This window comes from Lissotriton vulgaris, chromosome 2_1 (genome assembly GCF_964263255.1).
Source record: "Lissotriton vulgaris chromosome 2_1, aLisVul1.2, whole genome shotgun sequence".
Classification (NCBI taxonomy): Eukaryota; Metazoa; Chordata; class Amphibia; order Caudata; family Salamandridae; genus Lissotriton; species Lissotriton vulgaris.
This window is the reverse complement of record NC_141687.1, coordinates 110,393,847-110,417,862: the sequence shown is the minus strand read 5'-3', so window position 1 is coordinate 110,417,862 and position 24,016 is coordinate 110,393,847. Positions and strand designations below refer to the sequence as shown.

Below are 24,016 nucleotides of genomic sequence, written 5' to 3'. Positions count from 1 at the left end.
GACAGTGGCCTTCTTCCATTCGGCAGGTACAATTCCGGATTCAAGGGATTCATTAATGATTCCATTAATGTAAGGGTTGACTGTGTCAATCAGATGGTGAAGAATGATTGGGGGACAGGAATCGGAGGGTGCTCCGGATTTACAGGCCCGGATTGCCTTGCTTGTCTGTTGCAAGGATACTGGTTTGAAACTGGAGAGAGGAGGGTAGTTAACTGTTACCTCTACGGTGGTTGTCGAGGGGGGGGGGGAAGTCTTTCTGAATGTTGACAATTTTGTCAATGAAGTAGTCAGCAATTTGGTTGCAAAGACTCTCTGAGGGAGGTACATCGGTGGTGAGAGCTTTCGGATGAGTGAAGGACTTGACTATGGTGAAGATGGTTTTTTGATTTTGGTGCGCTTCCATTATAAGATTGGTAAAGTATTCTTTTTTTGCTGCTTTAATGTCAGAGAGATATACTTTCCTCTGTTGGACATAGCGTGTTTTGGAGGTCGTGTCATATGCTTGTCTCCAGTGTCTTTCTAGTCTCCGACAAAGGAGGTGGCTATCTGCAAGGGTCTGGGTGTACCATGGGGCATTAGGTTTTTTCTTCTTGGGGCCCTTTCCTTGATTGTTTTTGGGTTCAGTGTTAACCGCGACTATTTGGTGCATCCAGATGTGGAAGTTGCAGGAGTCAACTTCGACATCTCCAGTTAGCGTGGGGGGTGAGGGCAGTGGTTTTGACTCAAGCTTTATTCGTTCAGCCACTTTCTTCCAGTTGACTGTGAAGGTGGCTTGTGTATGCCTAGGAGTAGATGGGGTAGGCATAGGTGTCATGATGTCAAAGGGGATGAAAAAGTGGTCGGTCCAGATTTGGGGCAATGGGGGGGAAGTGGAAAGGGTAGAAAGATTAGAACAGATGCCGTCAATGGTATGTCCAGCACTGTGAGTGGCCGTGTTGATATGTTGGGAGAGTCCAAAGATGTTCAAGGACTGTAGGAAGGAGATAGTGTGGGGGTCAGTAGATGATTCCATGTGTAAGTTCATATCGCCAAGGAGCGTGAAATTAGGGTATTGTAGCATGAGTGCTCCGAGGGCCTCATCTAAGGAGTTGAGAAATGAGGAAGGGTTGCCCGGAGGACGATAGAGGAGCCCAACCGAGAGGGAAAACGAGGCAGTGATTTTAATTGAGAAACCCAAGCTTTCAGCGTCCTTAAGGTGGTATAAGTCAAATGTGTGGCAGGGAAATGTATCCTTGATGATTAGTGCTATCCCACCACCTCGACCTGAGGGTCTATCCTTCCTGAAAATGGTGAAACCAGGGGGGAGGGCAATAGCAAGATCAGGGTTGGAGGATTCATTGAGCCAGCTTTCAGTGATGAACAAGGCATCAAGCTCTTGGCTTAATATTAAATCGTGCACGTCTTGGCAATGGCAGGCTAGAGACCTGGCATTCACCAGACCTCCCTTAAAGAGGGTGAGGCGGGTCTTTGGAGGATCGTGCGTGTCGGCGACGTCATTTGTAGGTATAGAAGAGGTATAGAAGAGTACATGCTCTTCTGTGTGTTTGCTCGTGTTTGCATTCATTGAGCACAACCACAGCTCCAAAGCAACAGGACAATGCTCAGAGGGAGGCTTATAATAGATAAATCGAATAGGGGTACTGCAGTCAAGACTGGTAGCTGGAATGAGAACACAGAGAAGAAGGGTGATATTTAACCCCGATTCTACTTGTGGATGAGGTGTTCTTGGCAGAGAAGGGTGTTTGGGTCTTTTCTGATGTGAAGGAGATCTGGATCTTTCGTGATATGGGAGAGTAGGAAGTTCAAAATGCTAGAAGCACAGCAGCGGAAAGGCTAGGCACACTCTTCTCTTTTCTGGCCTTTCTGTTCTACAGCCTGACAATGTTGCTTCAGCAGGTATTGCATTGTCCAGCACAGATTTTGATGCTGCCTGTCAGATGTAGAGGGGTGTTGAGGTTCACAGCGATGTTAATGATGCATCAGGATATGAAGGTGTTGAAGCCTAGTGGAGGGAGCCAGTAGAGTGCTCCGATGGTGACTGAGACACTTGCTCAGTTGAGTAGGACCATGAAGGTCTGTCTTCAAAGGGGTTCAGTGTGGATTAATAATCCATCTGCCACAACATTATATTTTATCAGGCAGAGATAGGACCAGGGCTTGGACAACCGTTGAAGGCCTTCAGTGTGGTGCATCCTAAGAGTAGGGACCATCCAAGACTGCGTACACAATACAATATTCAGGGGAGGTCTGTCCCCCTAGTGAGAAAACAACCTTTACAACCCATTCTTTACATTGCGCTACCATTACAAAGCAGTCATTACATCAGAACATCCTTTACATAGCATGTCATTACAACGCAGCCCTTACATTGCATGTCACTACAAAGGCAAATCATTAAAATGCATGTCACTGCAATGCAGGCATAACATCACAAGTTATTAAAATACATACCATTACACCGCATAGTATCCTTAGACTATCCAACACTTACCCTACGGTTGCACTCACTGCAGTTAGAATAGTAATTATTACCCCTATACTGTCCAACACTTACCTAAAATGCAATGTAATGGTATGCATTGCAATGGTATGCGTTGTAAAAGAATGCGTTGTAAAGGATGTTGCGATGTAAAAACTGCATTGCAAAGGCATGCGTTGTAAATGTATACGTTGTAATGTCATACATTCCCCTAGTGATCCTTATCCCAGGTTGATTTATTCCCTCACTCCCTCAGCACTGCAATCATACGAAGCATTCAAATGCTAGTGGAGTGAGGGTGTGGGTCTCATTTTAATAGATCAGTCCTCCATGCAAAGCAAACCTACCCACTCAGATGGAACCTCAGTGGCAGGTTTCTCTGCCAGCGGTTCACTCCACCTGCCAATAATCTTCAATATATAGTGGACAGTGTGCGAAGGCCCATGAAAAAATTGAGGCCAAATGGTTTCCTATATCAATGTTTCTTTCCCAGGTCTTCCACTGTGTGGTCTGTAGCAATCACAGTAGCTCTAGGGGTTCTTCCGTGGGGAAAAAGTCTCCATATCTGTCAGCGATGTATTGGACAGGCTGTACTCTGGCAGTTAATTAGTCAGTGTGATTTATTACATGGATTATAATGCCTTTATATAGAATATTACCTTTTTCCTACAGTAACTTCTACTAAGTAGGAACTGGAAGTTAAGGATTCAACATGCACCAGTAGCTGGAGCAGTGTGTTTATTGAGAGCTATAGGAATGCATGCAGGTGCAGACCTCAATGTACATTCTTTGACTGGATTGCCTCCAATCACAGTACCTGAATGTTCCTCTGCAGAAGAAATCATATCCTATTCTGTAGCCAAAGCAATCTTGAGAGTCAAGTAGAGGCCAATCGGACTCACGACTGACCTTACCCCATCCATGCCATCCTTTCAAGGGAATTTTGCCTCTCGCGAATTCTCCTAATTTCCACAATTCTCCAGTTCTACTCTGAAGATGTGAAGGCTCAGTTTTACTAACAGGTTGCTTTGGGTCTGGGCCACTTTCATGACGCAAACCCAGCACAAAGTGTTATCGTGGGATTTACCATCCAGCACAAATAAGGAGTAGCGTTGGATAGTAACCCAAAGTTGTGCTACGTGCTGCTTTGCATTACTTCGAGTCAAGGGGTCGTTCCATAGGTGGTGCCTGGGCATTCCCATACAGCCACCCATGGGTTTTGACACACATGCTCATCTACAAACATTGGTAGACAGGGATTTGAGCCAAAAGGTCATGTCCCCTCGACGCAGACGAAACAAGGAAAATCTTTTGATTTCTCCTTGTTTCTCTGACTTTGAATGTGTACGGTATTTCACAGCACACATATAAAGTGGCAAAAGCCTCAAGGCATATGCTTCAGAGGATGTATTCACCCTTGCACCAGAGCTGGAGGGGAGATATGGCAAACATTTTCTCTCTCCCTATGACACAAGGCATCACAGTGACCTTCAATCAAAGAATAGTACATCTGTGCTGAATGTAGTTTTGTATGTTAGTGTGTTGTATGTTTGAACAATATGAGGGTGTTTCATCACTTGGTTTAGATGAATTACATGAATGTGTTATGTGTCCTATCCCTGTGAAACGTCCTCCACGGGCAGTTGAAGTCTCTTAGTAGCCGAGTTGAGCCAATAACCATGCTAGTTATTGTTGAACAATATGTAGTGATATATTCTGATGCTTGGCATCGCGGGCCAGCATCTACACTATGCACACGATTCCTTTCAGTTAATTTCAGGGCTCATCTTACAAAGAGGGCACACTGCCACTGTTCCCGCCACAGTGCTCCTTTAAGTGGGTGTGCCCACTGCAGATAGAGGCAAGGCACCCCAATACAGTGAATGTGCTTTCCAATGGCAGGTGTGAACTAACGCCTGTAACTGGGTCAGTGTATAAGGAAATGGTAGACCAGCTATTTGAAGTCACAGTTCCGCCTTTCACTGTGCAGGCCACAGCTGTGTCTGAATCTGGAAGGGGGCAAAGATCTCTGTGTAGAGGAGTGCAGCAAGTGAATGCATCCACATGTAGGGGTCCCTGGGACTCCAGTTCCCCCTTTGGAGGGGCACCCCTGGGGGGGGCGCTGACTGTGCCCCACTTCTATGTGGCCATCAGCTCCTCTGTCTCTATGCCCGTGTCTGTAGTGAGGTACGGGTGCTGAGGTAAAGTGTTTCCCCATTTGCATAGAGCTATTCCCCAGTGCTCTAGTGCAAAATGTGTACTGGCACAATCTGTATTACAGAAGGGACTACACAAGCATCTCTGGCACCTTATATAACACCAGAGTGCCCAGGACATGCAAGACATCACCCACTATAACATGCCACAGTTGTTCAACTAAGCAGCAATATTTATGAATATCAAAGCCAAATCCTATATTAGTCTCAGATCTAAAACCTAATGGTTGTCTCTCTTCTTCTTTTTCTTCTTCTTCAGGTGAACTGTACAGAGTGCCCCAGAGAAAGCAGAGATGCCCGCGGCAAAACAGTATGGAGATCCATGAGGACAGTGAGGTGAGCAGCACGTCCGAGGGGCTATTGAGAAAGCAAGGGTGGGAGGCAGGGGATTGGCGTCATAGACCTTTTCAATTGGACAAGGGTGCGGTGATGGTTCACATGAAGCTTGGAGTGTGCACGCAAATTGAATTTACTGACTGCCGCGGCCCATGCCCTTAAGTGCGGAGGGGCGGTTTGGGCCGTGTGGGGGGTACTTCGACGGACGATGTAGAGGGAACATTAAATAAATAATTAACTTTCTCTCGTCATCGTCTGTCAAAATACCCCCCACATGCCCCACCGCTCTTACCTGCATGGGCCACTTCTGTTTTTCTGCAAAATCTGTTTTGTAAAATATTTAAATGTATGAAGGTATTCAAGTTTAGACTGTCAGAGTAAAATTCAGCAGAATTAGGATTTAAAGAATATCCCAGCAAAGACTCACTTTTAGTGGGACAATAGTCCTGTAACAAGAGTTTGCATGAAAATCCTTCAAAGTTTTCAAAGCTTTGTAATGTCCACGAAATTTGAAGGTTTTAACCACCCCTAGAGACTTCTGGCTCCTTTTTAGTTATGTGCACAAAGGCTTCAATGCATTTTGAGTCCTATTCCCACTGCACTGTGTCATTCCTTATGCCTGCTTCAAGCAGGCGTAAGGTATCGATGCAGTGGTGTCCTAGAAGTGACGCTGTGAAATTTTGTAGATTTCACTGTGTCACTTTTATGAGGCTTTGCTTGCCCACCCCTCATACATTATAACTGACTCAGGCATACTGTGACACAGGGCTTTACAACATGACCCATCTTCCTAGATGCGCCACGTTGTAAATTGGCCAAATTTTGTACGCCGCCTCTGCGTCACAAAAGTGATGCCAAGGCGGCGATAAAGTGTTGCAAGGGGCTTCGAAATCTGCCCCAAAATGATCAGTGGAATTTCGGAATCTTTGTCATCTCTTGGTATTCACTCTGGGCCGCTTTCCAGTCAATCGTTTTTAACCTTGCCTATGCCATTATTGACTGGGGCCAAACATATACAAATTAATCTCAGCCCCATCCCAAAAGGAACATTCTATCCCAAACTTCTAGGCAGGAATGGCCCGTGCAAGTAAGAGAGGTGGGCCGGGGGTGGGGGTGGCTCAACAGACGACGAGGGAAGGGGGGGGGGTGACTTGATCACCAAGTAAATTATCTAGATTTGATTGTTGGAGATAAAATATGTGTTTCCATCACACTTTATTTGTGCTTTCCCAACTGCTGATATATTCTGAAATATTTGTACAGTTAATTTGTAGGTCTTTACATTTTGTTGTGTATTAGGAAAAAATGACGTCCTAGAGCCTTTTCTTTTAGATTCCATGTACCCCTGCAAGACTGTCACATGGCTTACTTAAAAAAATCCTCTCACTCTCAGAGAAGTAAACCCCAACCTACATTTTAAATATACAAATATTTCAGGGAGCTGGTTGTGCATTATGCTGCAACCTGTTGCAAATATATTAATAAAGCATGGTGTGGTAGCACACTGTCATTTACAAACAGCACACCTTCCATTGAAATGACCACTAAATTGGCACAGTCCTAGACTTTTACTGAGAAGTAAACGCCAACCTCCATTTTAGCCCTTTCCTTGCGCCCGTCGGCCAATGGCCGACGCAAGCACTACCTGTGTATTGCTGTGCACATCCGTTGGCCGATGCAGCCCCGCCCACACAATGGAACGCCCCGCACGGCGGCGGAATTTGCGCCGCGGTTAAGGCGTTAAAAGAATAAGCAACAATGTGTCAGAAGACATAGCCTAATACTAGACCTCTGTCTTTGTAGAACAGCAAATGTGACAAGATAAAAACAACATTAAAGGCCTCCTCTTTGCTTATTCAACTTCTGGGCTGAGCCTGGATATTTTAGGGGTGGTGCAGCGGTCCCCCCACCTCTGCTTCCAGCTCCTATGCTGAATGACTGTGGGGGCGCGGGTTGACACAGAAGCAACATCTGTGGGGTAAATTATGAAAGCACCAGCAGCGAAACACTCCCCATGGACCTGAAGCCGGCTCAGAGCTAAGTCCACGGAGCAGTGCTGAAGCTTTTCCTTGTCTAAGACTGCTTTTGGCCCAGGCACAAGAACAGTCTCTATGGGTTTAAATGAGGTGGGATGACTGGTTTTACAGAAAAGATTCAGGGAAAAAGCAGACGAACGAATCAAGCTGGATTAGCATTAAAGTAGAAAGGCCTGCATTAGGTAAATACTCGTGTGCGTTTTCCCGCTCAGAAAGAGGGATCAATGAAACATCGCGCATCCCAGGGTTCAGGCAGAACTCGCCCTGCGGGGCAGGGAGTGATGCTGAGTGGAAGGTGTAGGGCAAACTAGGCCGAAGAGGAATTAAGGCATTTTGTTGCAACAGTATTGTGTTTTTATCAGGCTCGAAGCTGCCTTAGTTTGATTTGTAGTGCATAATGCCAGAGTAATCCACATGGTCTTTAGGAAAGAAAAAATACTTGCCCACCATGTAAGCCACATACCGCTACGATGTATCAAGCGCGGGGTTGAGCAAAAAAGAAACATGTTTTCATAGTGAATTGGAATGCTAACACCTCGCTAGTGAAATGCTATTCCCCCCCCCCCCCCCCCCGCTAGTTACACGCTAACTCTCTGCTAGTGAAACTTTAACGCCCCGCTAGTGAAACGCTAACACCCTGATAGACACTAACACCCCACTAGTGAAATGCTATCCCCCCCCCCCCCCCGGTAGTTACACGCTAACTCTCTGCTAGTGAAACCTTAACGCCCCGCTAGTGAAACGCTAACACCCTGATAGTGAGACACTAATGCCCACTAGTGAAACGCTAACACCCTGATAGTGAGACACTGACGCCCCACTAGTGAAATGCTAACATCCTGGTACTCCGTGACCCTGCAGTTTCAGGGATGCACGCTGGGGCAATTGAGCTATGATGGCCCTCCTAGGTTTATAAACCATATCCCAAAAGTGGGTTTTATGGCCTCATTATGAGAGCCACTTAATTGCTGCTGTAATTCCTTACCCGAAAAATACTGATACCCTAGCATGAGGAATCACCACTAGGCCTAAGCAAAATTACGCCGCAGTAATAGGAGTAATTTCGGTAATTTCACATTACTCTTTTAACGGGCAGTTACTGAAAATTGCATGATTACGCCTGTTCGCATAATTATGAGTAATGTGCCACAAAAATTCTTCCACAGGAGCACATGAACAACTGTAGCGGGCGGTTGCTGATTTTCGAACTCTGTTGCATTTAGTGCTATTTTATTAGTGAAAAAAGCATTTTACGGTGCATTTTGGGCATAAGGTGCATTTTACGCTAGGATAATAGAGGTTAAAGCTGCGTTATGCCGCTTGTGTAATTTCACGTAACCTTGTGTAATTTTACTGTAATTTTATGTAATTACACTGCAGCAAAATTACGTCTATTTACGTCAATCCCTAGTTGGAATCTTATCTATTTTCTAATGCCACACTATGGGGCAGATTTACAAGCCCCTTGCGCCACATTTACGCCGCCTTGCGTGACGCAACAGCGGCGTAAACGTGGCGCATCGCTACGACCCATTTACAACGTGAGGCATCTAGGCAGATGCATCACGCTGTAAATCCCTGCGCCACATGTGGGCGTTCCGGCGCAGGGTGGGCGTTCCAGGGGAGGTGCGCCTCACAAAAGTGGCTGAGTGAAAGTCACTTTTAGGCCAATGCTGCGTCAAAACCCTGCGCCTGCTTGAAGCAGGCGTAAGGCTTGACGCAGCATTGGACAAATAGGGGACCCCCGAGCCTTGCTGGAGCTGAGTCGCGCTTGCGACGCAACTCCAGCACTGCGCCGCCTTTACGGCACAGATGCGCCACGCATCTGTGCCGTTTTTGCCCCATGGTGCGCCGCATTGTAAATGTGTAAATGTAAATGTAAATGTGCGGCGCACAATAACTGCCATTTATTGTAAATCTGCCCATATGTCCTTTCGGCCAAAATGACCTCCATAGTGCGAGAATATTGTTTGGTTCGTGTCAGCCAAGAATCATGGTTTAGAGGTCAGCTCAACAGGTTCCCCAGTACCCATGGCTATACCCATTCGATTTTATCCCAGTATTTTTGCATTGTTGTTCATTTTGAGTCCTCATTGTCATTGCGAGTAAGCCAGAGAGATCCACCTCCATTGTCCATAGCTTGTAGTCAGAATATGAAGAGACATAATTGGATGGAACAGAGGAATTATTATGGAATACCAACTTCACAAGGCGCCACTCGGGCATATGTCCACTCTTTATGCTCCATCTGGCTAATGTTGCACTCCCTCAGAGCTAACAGCTTGGAAAATTAAATTGGTGTGGTACATTTATTGGTAAGGATTTTTAAATGTGCAAAGTCCAATGTCTATCTAGGAGTTCTAATGCTATTTTTGGGTCAAGAGCTTTAAATTCTTGAAGGGTTCAAGCTAGGGATGGTACTGGTATAATGCATGCCACAACTGTAAATATTTAAAGATTTGTGACTTGTAGAATTTGTATTCCTTGGCAAGTGCTTCAGATAAACTAGGTCCACTTATATTCCACAGTTTGGACTTTCCAGTGACATGATTCCATTGATGAAAACCCTTGAGTTACATCATTTGGCTCAGTGTCATACTACATTGTAAAGGAGTTTCTCGTGTTGGCTCATTAAGCCACCCAGCAAACTTTGTCACTCTCTGCCAACATTCAAGGCTATCGTAGTAGGTGTAGAGAAGTGGTTGGAGGGTTGAGCACTGCATAAGTAGGGTAAGAGTGTGAAACTCTTAAGTATCTCTAATTCGCCTAAAATTGTTGGGTCATGTTGCAAGGTGAAAATATTATGTGATATGGCAGGGGTTGCCTTACCATGCAATACTAGCATAATACACAAAGATGGACCCTAGGTACTCTCTCAGTACACCTTCTCTCAGCCCTAGGAGAGTGGCAAAGAGCAGACAGGCTTTTTCAGAGGAACATGTGTTAAGCATTTCACATCACCAACCTGGAAGATGAGTTACTGACAAGACTCTTGACAAATCCAATACCAATTTATAAAAATAGCTTTGATTTTTATATATTTTTAGACACTAAAACAAAATCTATACATACAGTATAACCGGGTTTATCAATTTTAAAACATTAAATATATCAGTACTTTGCAATGTGCAAACATTAACGTTGCAGAATATGGAAAATTGGTTCCTTGGAGAGTGAGTTCAATGGAGTTAAGGTCTTGTGAGTCCCTAGACCAGTTCACAACAGCTATCACAATTTTACGTGGCTCAGGGTAGCTGGGTTCGAAGGTGCAATTTAGCTGAAAATGGAGCTGTCAATCAGGCTCCGGTAATTGGAAAGGTTACCTTGGCAAAAAGGAATTTGCGGGGTGAGTTGAGCAAATCCCTTTGGAACTTAAGCAAGGAGCTGGCCCTGGATCCTCCTGTCTCCAGGGGGATCCGATCTACCTCACTCGGGGGGCTCGGGTGCAACGTGCTCTTGGCTATCAGTGGCACTGAACTGGATCGGCAGCGAGAGGAGCTGGCAGGCGTGCCAAGAGAGGGTGAACACAAATACAAGATCTTTATGATGGAGCCACAGGGGCAGATGGTTGGTCTTGCAAGTGATTCTCTTCTCTTGAAAGCAGATTGTAGTTGGACTGACCAACAACAAGCTTTGGTACCTGCGAGCACTCAGGTTGAGGAAATCTTTGTCCAGAGGACCAGGGGAATGTTAAAGAAAGCTGAGTTTTGCTGAGGGTTTGTACTACAGTTCTTAGAAGACACCTGCCCAAGGACTTTGAGTGGCCATGCCCGAGGGCTCGGGGAGCAGGTCTTCGAGGTTGTGGACTTAGCGGTTTATGCCTACTGATAGCAGGGGACTAGTACCTCTAGTCCTAAGGAGTTCTTGTGAATTCTTTAGGTTGCGGAGAGGTTCTCCTTCCTTTTGGAACCAGTCTCTGGTCCTGGGCAAGTCGCAGTCCAGCCGGTGCAGGGTGGCTGCCACAGGTGCAGAGCTTGGCTTCATGGAGTTCTGCCCTGATGTGGAAACACATCGAAAAAGGAAAAATGAGAAGAAATATAGGTATTTCTCCTTGTTGTGTCTACATTAAGCATCCCCTGGGGAGGCGTAGGCATCTGATGCTTTCCCACGTTGCAAAACTTTGTAAACCTGGGAATGTGTCAGGTTCCATGGATGTTGCATGGGAACACCCACAGCAATAACTATGGAACTCCCCTTTCACACAAGGTAATACGAGAAAGAGGACCATATTTTCAAGACCATGAAAAGCCATGCAGGGTGGATTCGCGTGGTTTTGAACATATTGCCAGGCGCACTGCACCGCCGGTGTGTCAAAAAACAGTGCCTCACCGGCGGCTCAATGGGCTTGTAAATAAACCCCACAGTGTACATATGAGTCTCTAATCCTACAGGGAATGCCCTTTAATAGTGATGTCAAGTGCAACACTTTACATTAATATCGTTAGGACACACAGAGTACATGTGTGAAGTGCACATATATGTTGCGTATTTGTGACATGTTAGGATTGAGCCAAAATACACTACTCCATAAACTCTGGTGCCATATTGTTCTTTGTTGCCGTACTTAAGTTACTTGTACAAAATAATTTTTTTATTGATACCTTAAAAGCAGTTGTGTGAGTACAACCCGGGTCAGGCGGTTAGTACACCCCCATGCCAGCCATGAGTACCTCCCCGGCAGGCTGTGAGTAAACCCCATGGCCGGCTGTGAGTACACCCCCGGGCCAGAGGTGAGTACACCATTAGGCCAGCCGTGTGTACACACCCGGGCCAGAAGTGAGTACAACCCCTCTCACTCCACCCAGGCAGCAGCAGCTATTTCATAGCTTAGTCCCTTCAGCAGAGAGCAGTCTCATTTTTGCCTAATGAAGCTGCCTGGTCAGTCCGAAGAGCCTCCATTAGTTTAAGTGGGATCGGTATAACAGAAAAGTACAGGGAAAAAAATGAGAAAATGCATCAAGTCGGCTTAGTGCCAAGGTATGAAGGCGTCACATTAGTCAAAGGAATGTGTGAATTTCCACTCTAAAGGCGGAGGATGAAAGGGAAGCGGCGCTTCAAAATGTTCACAGCAAGCAGCACTCGCCTCGCGGGATATGAGATGGCTTTTTTGGAGTGATGTTGAATCGCTCAAGTAAGGCAACTTGGGCCACTAGGGAATCAAAGCGTTTTGTTTTTAGAAGTGTGGCTGCGCTTTCATCAGCTCAGGCTCGGTACTGTGTTCGTTAATTTGTAACGCGTAAGGCCAGAGTAATCCACGCGGTAGCTAGCAGAACAAGCATCTGCAATACAATCAGGGCCATCAGTGGTCATATCACTGAAGATACAAGATATTAAAAAACTTTTATTGTCTATGGGTGATCATGGAAGACAATTTCTATGGACTGGAATCTAGAGAATGCTAAAGTAATTCTGGTATTTTACGGACCTCTGCTGGTCGATTTCTATCAAGAAAGTTAAATAGAGGAAGTTATAAAATAGTTAAAATGAAGAATAAAGGCAGAACAACATTTGTAGTAGTTAGGTGGGTTTATTAAAACCTCATCCCAGAGCAGCCAACAGTAACTGATGAAACTAGAACACTTGAGAGCATTCATTCTACAATCTAAGAACATTAATAAAGACTCTAAGGACTTAAAGGGGAAGAGGAGAAAACATCACAGAAGTTGCCAGAAAAAAACTAAAAAAGAAAGTCCCTAAGCAGAAAGCAATTCTGGTATTTTACTGACCTCTGCTGGTCATTTTGTATTAGGAAGGTTAAATAGAGGCAGTTGAACGAAAAAAAGTCCCTAAGCGGAAGCAGACAAGTCCTAGGGCTGCTTTCCAGAGCCCGCAAAGTACATACACATTTAAGTATATAAAGCATATACTAACGTATATACAAGAGGCCTCGAATGCTTAGCCTAAAAAAGCTTACCGCATAGCCAGAAGTTGCTGGGACGTTTCAAGGACAAGATAAAAATGAAATCATTTCAAAATGAACTGAAAAGTGTAAGGCCCTACAGAGGGTGCCATGTCGAAGTGATGCTCACCAGGGCATGTGAGCTCGTGCAGGCCAAATAGGTTTATCACACTATCCTGAAAGAAGCCCATTCCTGGACAGGGAGTAACCTTCCAGTACACGCCTACACCAGCGCTATCACACTCTGGCGCTATTTGCCCAAGGCTTCGGCTTTTTCCGCGCCCCACTCTGATATTGCTAACTTTAATTATGTATCAAATAGCAAGCGTTGTCTTATTTTGTGATATATTCGCAAAAGGGTAGGAAACCTTACTGCTGCTAAATGGCCCCTATAAAACCAGGGAACGGCCACGCACCAGATTTGTGATCTGAGCCCCATAAAGGTTTCTGACGAGATGCACCACCCGAAGATGGAAGTACATCTGATTAACTCAGAGGTAAAACACCGAATTTTTAGCATCTGGTAATCACAGCCCAACAGCTTTAGCGTTGCTTGTGGTCCCTGTTTATGGTAGATACACTAGGGAAGCCAGTTTTTTTGGTCCAACCCTGGAAAGTTAAAACAAATGAGACCCTGCAGTTTCTGAAAAGGGCCAACTGAGTGTTTTATCATTCTGAGGATGGTAAATAAGTGCCAATTGATTGTGTATTAGTAAAAATCTTTAAGCACAGGGTTCACTACAGGTGGCTTCTTGCCACTGTACACCTTCCCAGTCAGTGATCAGCTGAAACATAAAAAATTCTACATTCTAGGATAAAATACCCCAACATATAACAATATATGATAGCTTCCTTAGATATTTAGTTCACACTGTATCTGGAAATGGGTGACAGTGGTAGCAAGAGATGTATAAAAAGAAGTATTTAGTGCTAACTTAGTTCAAGGACATGAACTTGAACCAAGCTGAACCCAGCCTCTCACACAGGTCACTTGGATTTACCCTGGATACTAATCTCCTCATCTAGGAACACATCCCCCAGAAAACCAAGACTGCTTGATACCAGCATTTGTGTTTTTTTTTAACGAAATCAAAAAAGTTCCACCCAGAAAGCTCCAGATCTCTGATGACTATTGGCACCCTGTTAGCTACGACTGGAGACAAAGTGCAAAAAACAAAGCAAGAGGCATTCCTTATCTATGCACTTAGGATCTGGAGCAGCAATCCCATATCCATCAGGACCGGCCCAACCCCGCCCCAGTCTGGAAAAGAACTGAAAACTCATCTCTTCAAAGAACACAAAATCATGATGCATTAACAGTCTCCTTCAATTCTCAAAACCCAGCTACCCCTCTAATCGTTCATTGGCTGTCTCTTTGCCATTGCCTCGTACAGTGCTTTGCTGCCTTTTGGCAAACTTTAACAAATACCATCTACATTAAGCATGGGCGAATTTTGCGAATTCGCGATCCGCAAAATTCGTGAATTTGTGCGAATTTGCAGATTTTTTTTGCGTGTTCGCGGGGTTTTTTGCGTGTTCGTGGGTTTTTTTGCGTGTTCGCGGGGCTTTTTGCGTCTTCGCAAGCCGCTTGCATAGCGAAGTTACCCATGCAGTCGTTTATGGGAGAGGGAGAGAGAGATAGATAGATAGATAGATAGATAGATAGAAAGAGAGAGAAAGAGAGGGAAAGAGAGAGGGAGAGAGAGAACGAGAGAAAGGAAGAGAGGCCAGATCTCTGAAGGGCCAGATTCCTGAGTTGCCCCTACAGAACATACAGCTTTTTATTTTTAGCAAAATTCATATGAAAAGGTCTCTTTTAGTTTAACCCCTCCTGACAACTCAAAATGGGTGTATTTGCCATCCTCTCCCTTCTTCCTGTTTTTTATATCTGTAAGTGCTTCCTGATGAGGTTTAATTCCTTGGACAGGTGCCTCGTTGCCTACTTGTAACTATTCTCTGACCCTGCTTCAAGGGTCAGAGCAGGGTCAGAGAATAGTTGCAAGTAGGCAACGAGGCGCCAGGAAGCAATTAGCAGCAGGTGTCCAAGTTGAAGTTAATTTGTTTGCAACCCTTTTGTAAAAAGTTACAAAGAAATTAGGTTCAACTTTTGCACCTGCTGCTGTAACCCCTGCTTGGCTGAAAACTTGTCCCCGCTGATTCGCGGATTTTATCGCGATTTCGCGAAATCGCGGAAAATCCGCAAATTCGCCCGCTAAACGGATTTTACGCCCACCCTTAATCTACATATATGAAGTGGTATAAAATGCAAGTGGCAAGGTTTTGTCATGAATTCAGATTTATGTGCAGGACTCAACCCTAACACAGCCCTGCAGTCACTCTCACTCCCGACACCGAGAACCCTCTGTTGACCAGTGCCACCTCCCGACCCCATACCATGAACCATGAATCTCACTCCTGTCTTTCAGACATCCCCTGCTATACGGTCACGCGCAGCTCTGTCAAAGCACTTTAGTCCTGACCAGCATCACCCTGCTATGCTCACAATTATTATATGACTGAGTCAACCACACAACTCTGCCACAGCACCTCAGTGTAACCACTGCCCTACAGTACCCCTGTACCCTCTCTCTCTCATACACACACACACACACACACACATTTACTCTCCAGAAAGACACAACAACTATGGAGGTTCCCTCACTTTTGGCACACAAACACACACACACTTACTCTCCTGAATGACACAAACAACTATGGAGATTCCCTCAATTTTGGCACACACACACACACACACACTTACTCTCCTGAATGACACAAACAACTATGGAGATTCCCTCACTTTTGGCACAAACACACTACTCACTCAAGTTACATAATTCCGATTAGTGTAACCAGTCCAAAATACAAGGCACACCACAATGCTGGAACCCGCACATTTACTCTATAACTGCAGCATGCCCAGCTCCGTCTCTCTCTCTCTCTCTCTCTCTCTCTCTCTCTCTCTCTCTCTCTCTCTGTGCCCACACATGCACATGTCTCAGCTGATACACTTATCACTGACAACCAGCAGCCCCTGCTGTGACACAGCTGATTGATTGACGGCCTCACCAGAGCTTTTTAACAATGATCTGCAGACAGCAACCTCAACCGTTCCAGTGCTGCTGCTAACACAATCAGTCCACACATGCACACACAACTGTTAACTCTACTAACTATGCTTCAATGACTCACAAGGAGGTTTGCTACAACCTCCTCACATGCAGTTCTCGCTACTATTCTAGTCCTCAGTGATAAACATACAGATACCAACACATGTAGCACCCTACTTTGGAGAAGCCATCTGACATGCTGAATGCCCCAATCATAGTGATAGACACTGACACAAATACTCAAGTTCACACACACACACACACAATCACACACTCACACACACACACACACACACACACACACACACACACACACACACACACACACACACACACACAATCACACACTCACATACACATATAGCATGTATTTCTGAGTGCAGGTTCACCCCTTGTGGTGCCTTAGCACTGTGCAACACATGGTTACCATTACCCTGCCCATTGCTGCTCATTTTATTGGCTGCAGAAGGATGAAAGGCTGAGCAGACTCTCTGGGATTCGAACCTGTGACCATGAGGTCTAATATAGATTCCTGCACATGTATTCATGTACACTTCGAGTTACATGTACATGTGTTCATGGGCACCATCTCCCATAGGCACAAATAAACACATACTCTCACAGGCACACTCCTGTACATATATACACACTCATGTGCATCCATGCTCAAATACGGACACATAGACTCATATATGCTTCCGCACTAACTTGCCGATACACCTGTGTGCACCACACACAATTACATGTACACTCCCAAGTATTCATACTAGTGCAAACACTTACGCACATACATCTCTGTCAGTGCACTCTTCCCTATCCACCAGCAGACCCTGCTATTGCACACCGATGGAATCATGGCGCCACCAGACCTATTTATGAATGACCTGCACGTAGCATCCTAGAGTGTTCCAGTGTTGCTGCCAATGCAGTTGGTACACAAGCATACACAATTGTTGCTAGTGCTCCAGGTCAGTGACTCACAAGGAGCTTGTCCGACAGCCTCCTCACATGCAACTCCCCCTGCTACTCTATTCTCATTGAATGAATGACCTGGTTGTTCGAATGACCAGAGTACCAGGAAGCAGCTAGCAACTCCAGCGCCTTGAGACCCTTAAGGGTGATTTGCTGCACTTTATAAATTATTGATTCATTGACATACACAGAGTTGCCAATGCACCTGACATTCTTCCTGGAGAAGCCGTTCATTTGGCTATTTGTGACTGATGAACATGGAATGGCGGGATTATAACTCTAGAATTAGCATAGCATTCTCCAGAATCCCGTCACAGGTCGACTAGACCTTTTTACCTGTCATGGAGTGAAATAGGCAATCTATTCAGCAATTTGTCAATCAGTTCAGACGATTTCCGTAGTTTCCCCCAAAAACCATCGACTAATGATCAGGTTCAAAATTTTATTATAAAGCCAAAAACAATTGGGTGTATAAACACCTCAGCAAAAGGTTCAGAAGATAAACAGGTACTAATACAAACATAATTCTACTGAAAAGTCTCAATCGACTAAGAAACAATACAAGAATTAGTTCTAGAATCATCAGGCTAACAAGAATTGCTATGACCTGAGTTTTAGTAGGCATTTGAAAACAGAATAAATCCAGATTCATCTGTCCCTACACTATACTAAGTGACATCCCTACTCAACAAGGTTCCCTCCTAACAAAGGTGTCAGCCGTGGTGACTTCCAAAGAAGTACACTCACTTTCTTCAGACTTAGTCTAAGATTGCTCCCTCATAGCAAAAGTCTGACCAACCGCTTCCTTTCGCCTTCCTGCGCATCTACTCTAACTCTCCCTCGGGGTGCTGTCCCTAATACAAAACCCCACAATATGGACGACACGCCCTAAGGTACGCCCCTCTCGAAGGTGTTGGCTTTCAGAAATTTTCCACCATGGCATCACTCCATCCTTGTCCGTTAGAGCGTCTTTGGGTCCCAGACTCTTCTTCGCTTCAGGTTGCTTCCCCAAATTCCTCAGTCACTCCTCCATGTCTGAGTCTACCATCCTAACACTCATACACAATGGGCCCTTTTCCTACACTATCTACTTAGTCCGGCACCTGCAAAGGAACGCATGTGAATCGACTTACAATTTATAATGTTGCAATTGACTTTAACTAAAAGCAGCTTTTCTCAAAAACATTTCTATGGTTTATTGTCAAGCAAAGCATTTTCAATCAGGCCTACACGTTTTACATGAACTAGGCCTCAGCACGTTTTTGTGCACCAACATCATAACATGAGCAATACATTTCGTTCTTTAAGCCTTCATCATTAAAGCAAAACACATTTCTCCAATTTGAGCAATTCTATCACGTCTAGGTATAACTGTGAGTTTAATAAAGCAGATCTAAAACACTCTGGTAACCTATCGAGCATTTCCTAATTAGTGTAATTCTTCACTGCAAACGACATTTCTAGGTTAACACGGCATTAATGCTTTTCAACACTACGTTGCTCTAAGCATATTTCTAACACATTAATTCTTAGCCCTACGTTACATTTAAACACAATTAATAAGTCCTCTATGTATGTGGGTGCTGACTACTTGTGAATATGATGCACCCCTACAGATTTTCCTTCAGCTTAACGCTCTCTCAAACATACGAAAATGCTGGGTGCAGCTCCAGTCGAAACCTGTAACCATCAGATCAAACACAGACACACACATGAAAACCTTTTTCAAATGCACACACATAAATATGGGGACACTCATTTGGAAGCATGCTCGCATGCACACTCCCTCACATGTACATAAACACACCTTCACACAATTATGTGCACCACATCATAGGCATACAGGTATACACAGACTGATGTGGACACACATTTACATGCACACTCAAGTGCACACAGACACGTATGCACATGCACACACATGCCTTAAACACGGGCAAGAGAGGGGGGGGTATGGCTGGTGAACTTGACGATTGCTGTCTGTCACATATTGTGACAGAGGCCTAGTCACAACATTGCACTCTGCAAACAGGGCAGCTGCCAGCTATTGACCCCACCAGCCTGTCAGCTGCAGCATGTTACCCTACTGGCCATAAATATCGGTGGGCTGCTCCACCCCTCCCTCCACCCCACCCGAAGATACGCCCCTGAATCTTTACTGTGAACTGTAAATGGTTAGATAGCCTGGGAATGCAATAAATAATCAGTGGTGTAGCTGAAATGATTGCATCTTTAGGTAAGGCAACACAAATATCACGTTGGCTGTGTTAGTTACAAAGTGTTGAAGACGAGTGGGAAAATGCAGCTGATACTGCACAATGAATGTTTGTGATAATAAGGAGTGTCCCACCTGTATACCTGGAGGGGCTATGATCACTGAGCCAGATAACGAGGAACTCTTCCCCTCTTAATCATATAGTTATTTATTTTGGAAACTTCTGGGCTTTAAATAGGTACAAAAACACTAGCAGAAAGGCTGGCAGTTGGAGCAGGGGTTAATTGATTCAGCTAAGTTAGTAAATATGCAGATGCAAGATCTTCTTGCACCTTGATTGTAGCTTGTGCTGTAGTAGAAATGCCTTCTCAGTGGATTCTATCGCCCAGTAAATTGCCAAGCTTGAGCAAAGGACTGAGGCACAGATGAGAATCCCACTCTTCCTGCTCTCTCTCTCTGTCGATGGGTCCCAGTATCTGCACCTCAGTCACAGAGAATGCGGGGCAAAGGGAAAAGGGAGTGAGAGAAAGACACAGGGGATGATCACTTCTTGGTTCAGAAAGGAGGCGGCAGGCTCAGTATGGGTGCTGATTCTTGAGAACAAGAAATACAAAACTATTTATTTATTTATTTAATAGTTTATAGAGTGCGAACCAGACCCGTGAGGGTATCAGAGCGCTTTACAGGATTAAGAGTGGTATACAAAGTGTTAGGAAGGGAGGGGCCAGTTGGGTAAAATAGGTGAATACATTATACAAGAAATAACACGCATTCTAAGGTCCCGGCTACATATTGGATAAAACAGGTAGATACAATATGAAAGAAGGCCCGCAGTCTTAACTCTTGGGTGGGATGCCCAGGAGTGCAGGAATATGTATCAACTGAGAAGAGAAAAGCAAGAAAGGTGATGGTAGCGGGAATGGTGGCAAACTGCTTCAAACGGGAAACCATACAACTGAATTGAAAGTTGGAGACAGAGCAGTTGTGACAATAAATTCTCTCATTGCCTAAAGTGTCCCAGAACTGATGGACTTAAATTGGAAGTGGGTAAATGAATGGTTAGCTGTCTAAACCTTGCTCCGAACTTCTATAAGTCAGTTCTCCACCACTTCCTACCAACTTTAAAGCCTCAACTTCCACTCTTTCCAGATGCCCTTTAGAAATGTAGTCTCTTGGCGGCGGAGCTAGCTCGGGAATGTGATGGCCGCCTGAGCCCGGAGCTCTGCAGAGTCATCGCACTATTCATTAATTATCCTGCAGCTATAGCGTTTTTTAAACCCCCAATATAGCCCCTGCTGAGTCGGAGGGGTTGTGGAGTTGTTCGATCGGTCTGGCTCCAAGATTTGCTGCTTACAGAGAGAGTGCTTGCCGGGGAAGATTTTGCGGTGACTGGGCTGCCGATCCCCGACCCACAGTTGAGGCTGCTGCCGGGTTACGTCACTGGACGTGCAGCCGGACTCTGCCCTTCGAACCGTGGTTGGAGGAGCACTGCCGCGTTAAGACCTGCGGGGGCGCCAATTGCGTTGACTGCTAGCGGGGTTGCACCGGAGGACTGAGGAGCCTTCGGGGGACCTGCTGATGACCCTGAGTGCTGGCCGGAAGAGTTGTTGGGAGCGTGGGATGCCGCGAGGCCCTGCCGCAAGAAGCGGCGTCGGACCCCAGGCGACATCGCCTGGGCCCTGAAAAACGGCGCTAGGACTGAGCTGGTGATGCAGCTGATCGCAGTCCCCCCTGCTGGGCTGCTCACACGAACATTGGAGGCTGGGGCCCACTCTAATTCCCCCAAATTGACCTGGAGTAGTGGCGGCAGCTTGGTGGTCAGCCTGAGTCAGTGGACAGATAAGAGGGGACACGCATGACAGGAGTACTCCTGCACCCCCTGGGGTTTGGCTAGTGGGGAACTGCTGCCTGCGCACATGATATATGACCTGCGCAGATAAAGCGCTGACCGGGTGAGGCCTGTAGCAGGCTTACTGAGTTTGTGCAGGGACATTAAATTTATATCTTTGGTGCCTTGCCTGATGGATGTCTGCAGGCGGAGTGTCCTGTTGGCCATCGTGCCCTGGTAGCATAGCAGGACTCTGCTGGGGCTGAGAAGCGAGCTCCTCGGAAGGTGAGGCTGCGGGACTAGGTTGTCATAGCAGTGGATTTGACTAGGCGATCCTGAATAGGCTCCTAACCTATTACCATGTGTGACTGTATGCGGCCAGCGGGAGTAGGCACTCCCAGTAACCATGGGCAAGGGAGATAAGACCCAGACAAAGCTGGCCTTTGACCAGAAGCGATCCAAACCACAAGACCCTGCCCCTGAAGGGGGCGCTAAGATGCCGCCACCAACACAAGAGGATACCGAATCAGACATACGCAGCATCCTAAAATTAATGGAGAAGTCTCTTCAGAGTGGCATCACATCCTTGGGCACAAAAATAGACGCCCTAACGTATAGGATGGATAGAATGGCAGAACGCCTTAATAAGCACGCAGAACGGCTGGATATGTCCGATAGGCGCTTAACAGAAGTTGAAGAGGCCCACACCACCCTTGACGCTGACCATAAGCTGCTGGGAAAGATTCTGCATGTCCTGCAAGACAAGACTGAAGACATTGAAGCGCGTTCCTGGCACTGCAACCTGCGACTCATTGGCCTTCCGGAAACGATGGCCACAGGAAATATGAAACAGTTTGTCAAGAAATTGCTGGTGACATTGTTGGGAGACAATGTCTTCTCTGCAATGTTTGTGGTGGAGAGAGCACACAGGGCTCTGGGGTCTAGACCTCCGCCAGGTGCTGCACCGCGTCCGATAATAGCGAAGCTACTTAAGTATCTGGATCGAGATGGGTCTCTCTGTGTTGCTAGGGAGAAGAAAATCTTGCGATATGAGGGGTCGGAACTATCTCTGTATCCTGACTTCACTGCCCGAGTGCAGGAGGCTCGCAGACACTTCGTACCGCTCAAGAGGCAGCTCCGAGATATGAGAGTGCACTACGCCATGTTGTACCCAGCAAAGCCGCGGGTAAATAGGCAAGGGAGATCGCATATTATCACAGACCCAAAGGTTTTGCAGCAAGCCATCAAGAGCTGGACCAAAGAATGGAAGGGCAGCCCGGAACCATTACAGCTGGAGGAGTCGGAGGGTACTGCGCTGGTAGAATAGGACTGAAAAGTTGAACTGGAAGATATCGGGCGGTGGGAGGTGCTGGGTACTGTGGGGCGAGTGGTTATCGGTTCCAGGTATGTGGTATTGTAGCGAAAATCAATGTAATGCCTAGTTATAGTGGGTACCCTGCTGATCCCCACCTGGTTTGGACGGGGTGGCTGTGAAAAAGGGAATTTGTCTCTGAGTGTTAACTGGGATTGCCTCATAACAGCAGAATTCATAAAGCGAGACTGTAGCCCACGATACTGGATCCCCTCTCTGGCTGCGAGAGAGGGGGTTATAAACATTACTCGGCATACAACAACATACACACACATATCGATTATTGGATGGCATCTACTTCATTGATTAATCTGATACGACAATGTATGATATTGCCACGCTTCTATCGGACCACTCACCACTGTTGCTGGTCTTAGACCACCCTAGGAAGAGCCTGCCGCCATTTACGTGGAGATTCCCTCCATATTCCTTATTGGACCCGTTATTTAAGGAAGAAATGGCTGTCGCCATTGATACTTTTTTTACACTCATTTTGGCTCAGTTTCCAGACTGTCTGGGAAACGTTTAAAGTGTACATTAGGGGTAGCGGAAGGTTAATGGGGAAAAATCACTTGTGTTCCCACTTACACCAACCACCACTAAATTTGCAATGGAATACCCACTGCAATGAACTGAGGACTCTGTTCTGTATTTAGGCATCAGACTTCATACCGATGCCGACATTGTATTCAGAGAAAATTATGGCACGGCCATTGCTAGACTGGAAGACGATGTAGAGCTATGGTGCCGTCTCCCACTGTCCTTAATGGGGCGTATTTCCATTATGAAGATGGTCGTCCTGCCTAGACTCCTATTCCTTTTCACGAACATTCCCTTGGTACTACCGCACACCTTTTTTCACAGGCTTAGGCAATCCATGTTAAAACTGGCTTGGGCAGGTAAGCAAGCTAGGGTACAGTGGGGAGTACTCACACTTCCGTACCATTTGGGGGGTTTTGGCGCACCGGATTTCGAATTGTATTATAGAGCGGTGCAAGGAGCTCAACTCCATGCCTGGATCCACGGTGGGGCTGACATCCCCTACCTACGAATGGAGAGACTGTTCGCTGATCCGAAACCTATGCCAGCAGTAATTATGGAACCGGTCAACCGCAGGACTGGTATCGTGGACTCCTTAAACAGTACTAGGCATGCATGGCATTGGCTCCTGCAGAATCAGGCAGGTGCATTAATGTATTCTCCTGCTATGCCTATTGAGTGGATGAGATGGCCCGGGCCTTGTAAGGAAAGGGGCGTTATTCTGGCATTGCGCGCGTTGAACTTAGTGGTTGCGGGCGACATCTTTCATGAGGAGACGGTTCGTACCTCAGAGCAAATTATAGGGACTCTAGAAGGTGTCACACTCCTGAATAAATTCCAATTTCATAGGATGGGGGGCCCTTCGGGTACTGCTAAGTGACGGTATGGAAGAACCCCAAGAGGTACTAGAGTTAACACATGTTATTAAGACCACGTCCTCCCGCAAAATGATTACAACTATTTACAAGATAGCAATGTCGCACAGGGCGCATAAATACACCGCGGCTAGGCTT

The 24,016-nt window shown here is 45.9% G+C and overlaps 1 protein-coding gene across 1 annotated transcript in view; it reads left to right on the top strand.

Moving 5' to 3' along the window:
- PITPNM3 (PITPNM family member 3) overlaps nucleotides 1–24,016 on the top strand; it is a 1,845,859-nt gene that overhangs the window by 1,135,071 nt on the left and 686,772 nt on the right. Inside the window, exon 4 of the mRNA XM_086954539.1 lies at nucleotides 4,955–5,031. Coding sequence (XP_086810665.1) covers nucleotides 4,955–5,031 — 77 coding nt within the window. The remainder of the gene's footprint in view (nucleotides 1–4,954; nucleotides 5,032–24,016) is intronic.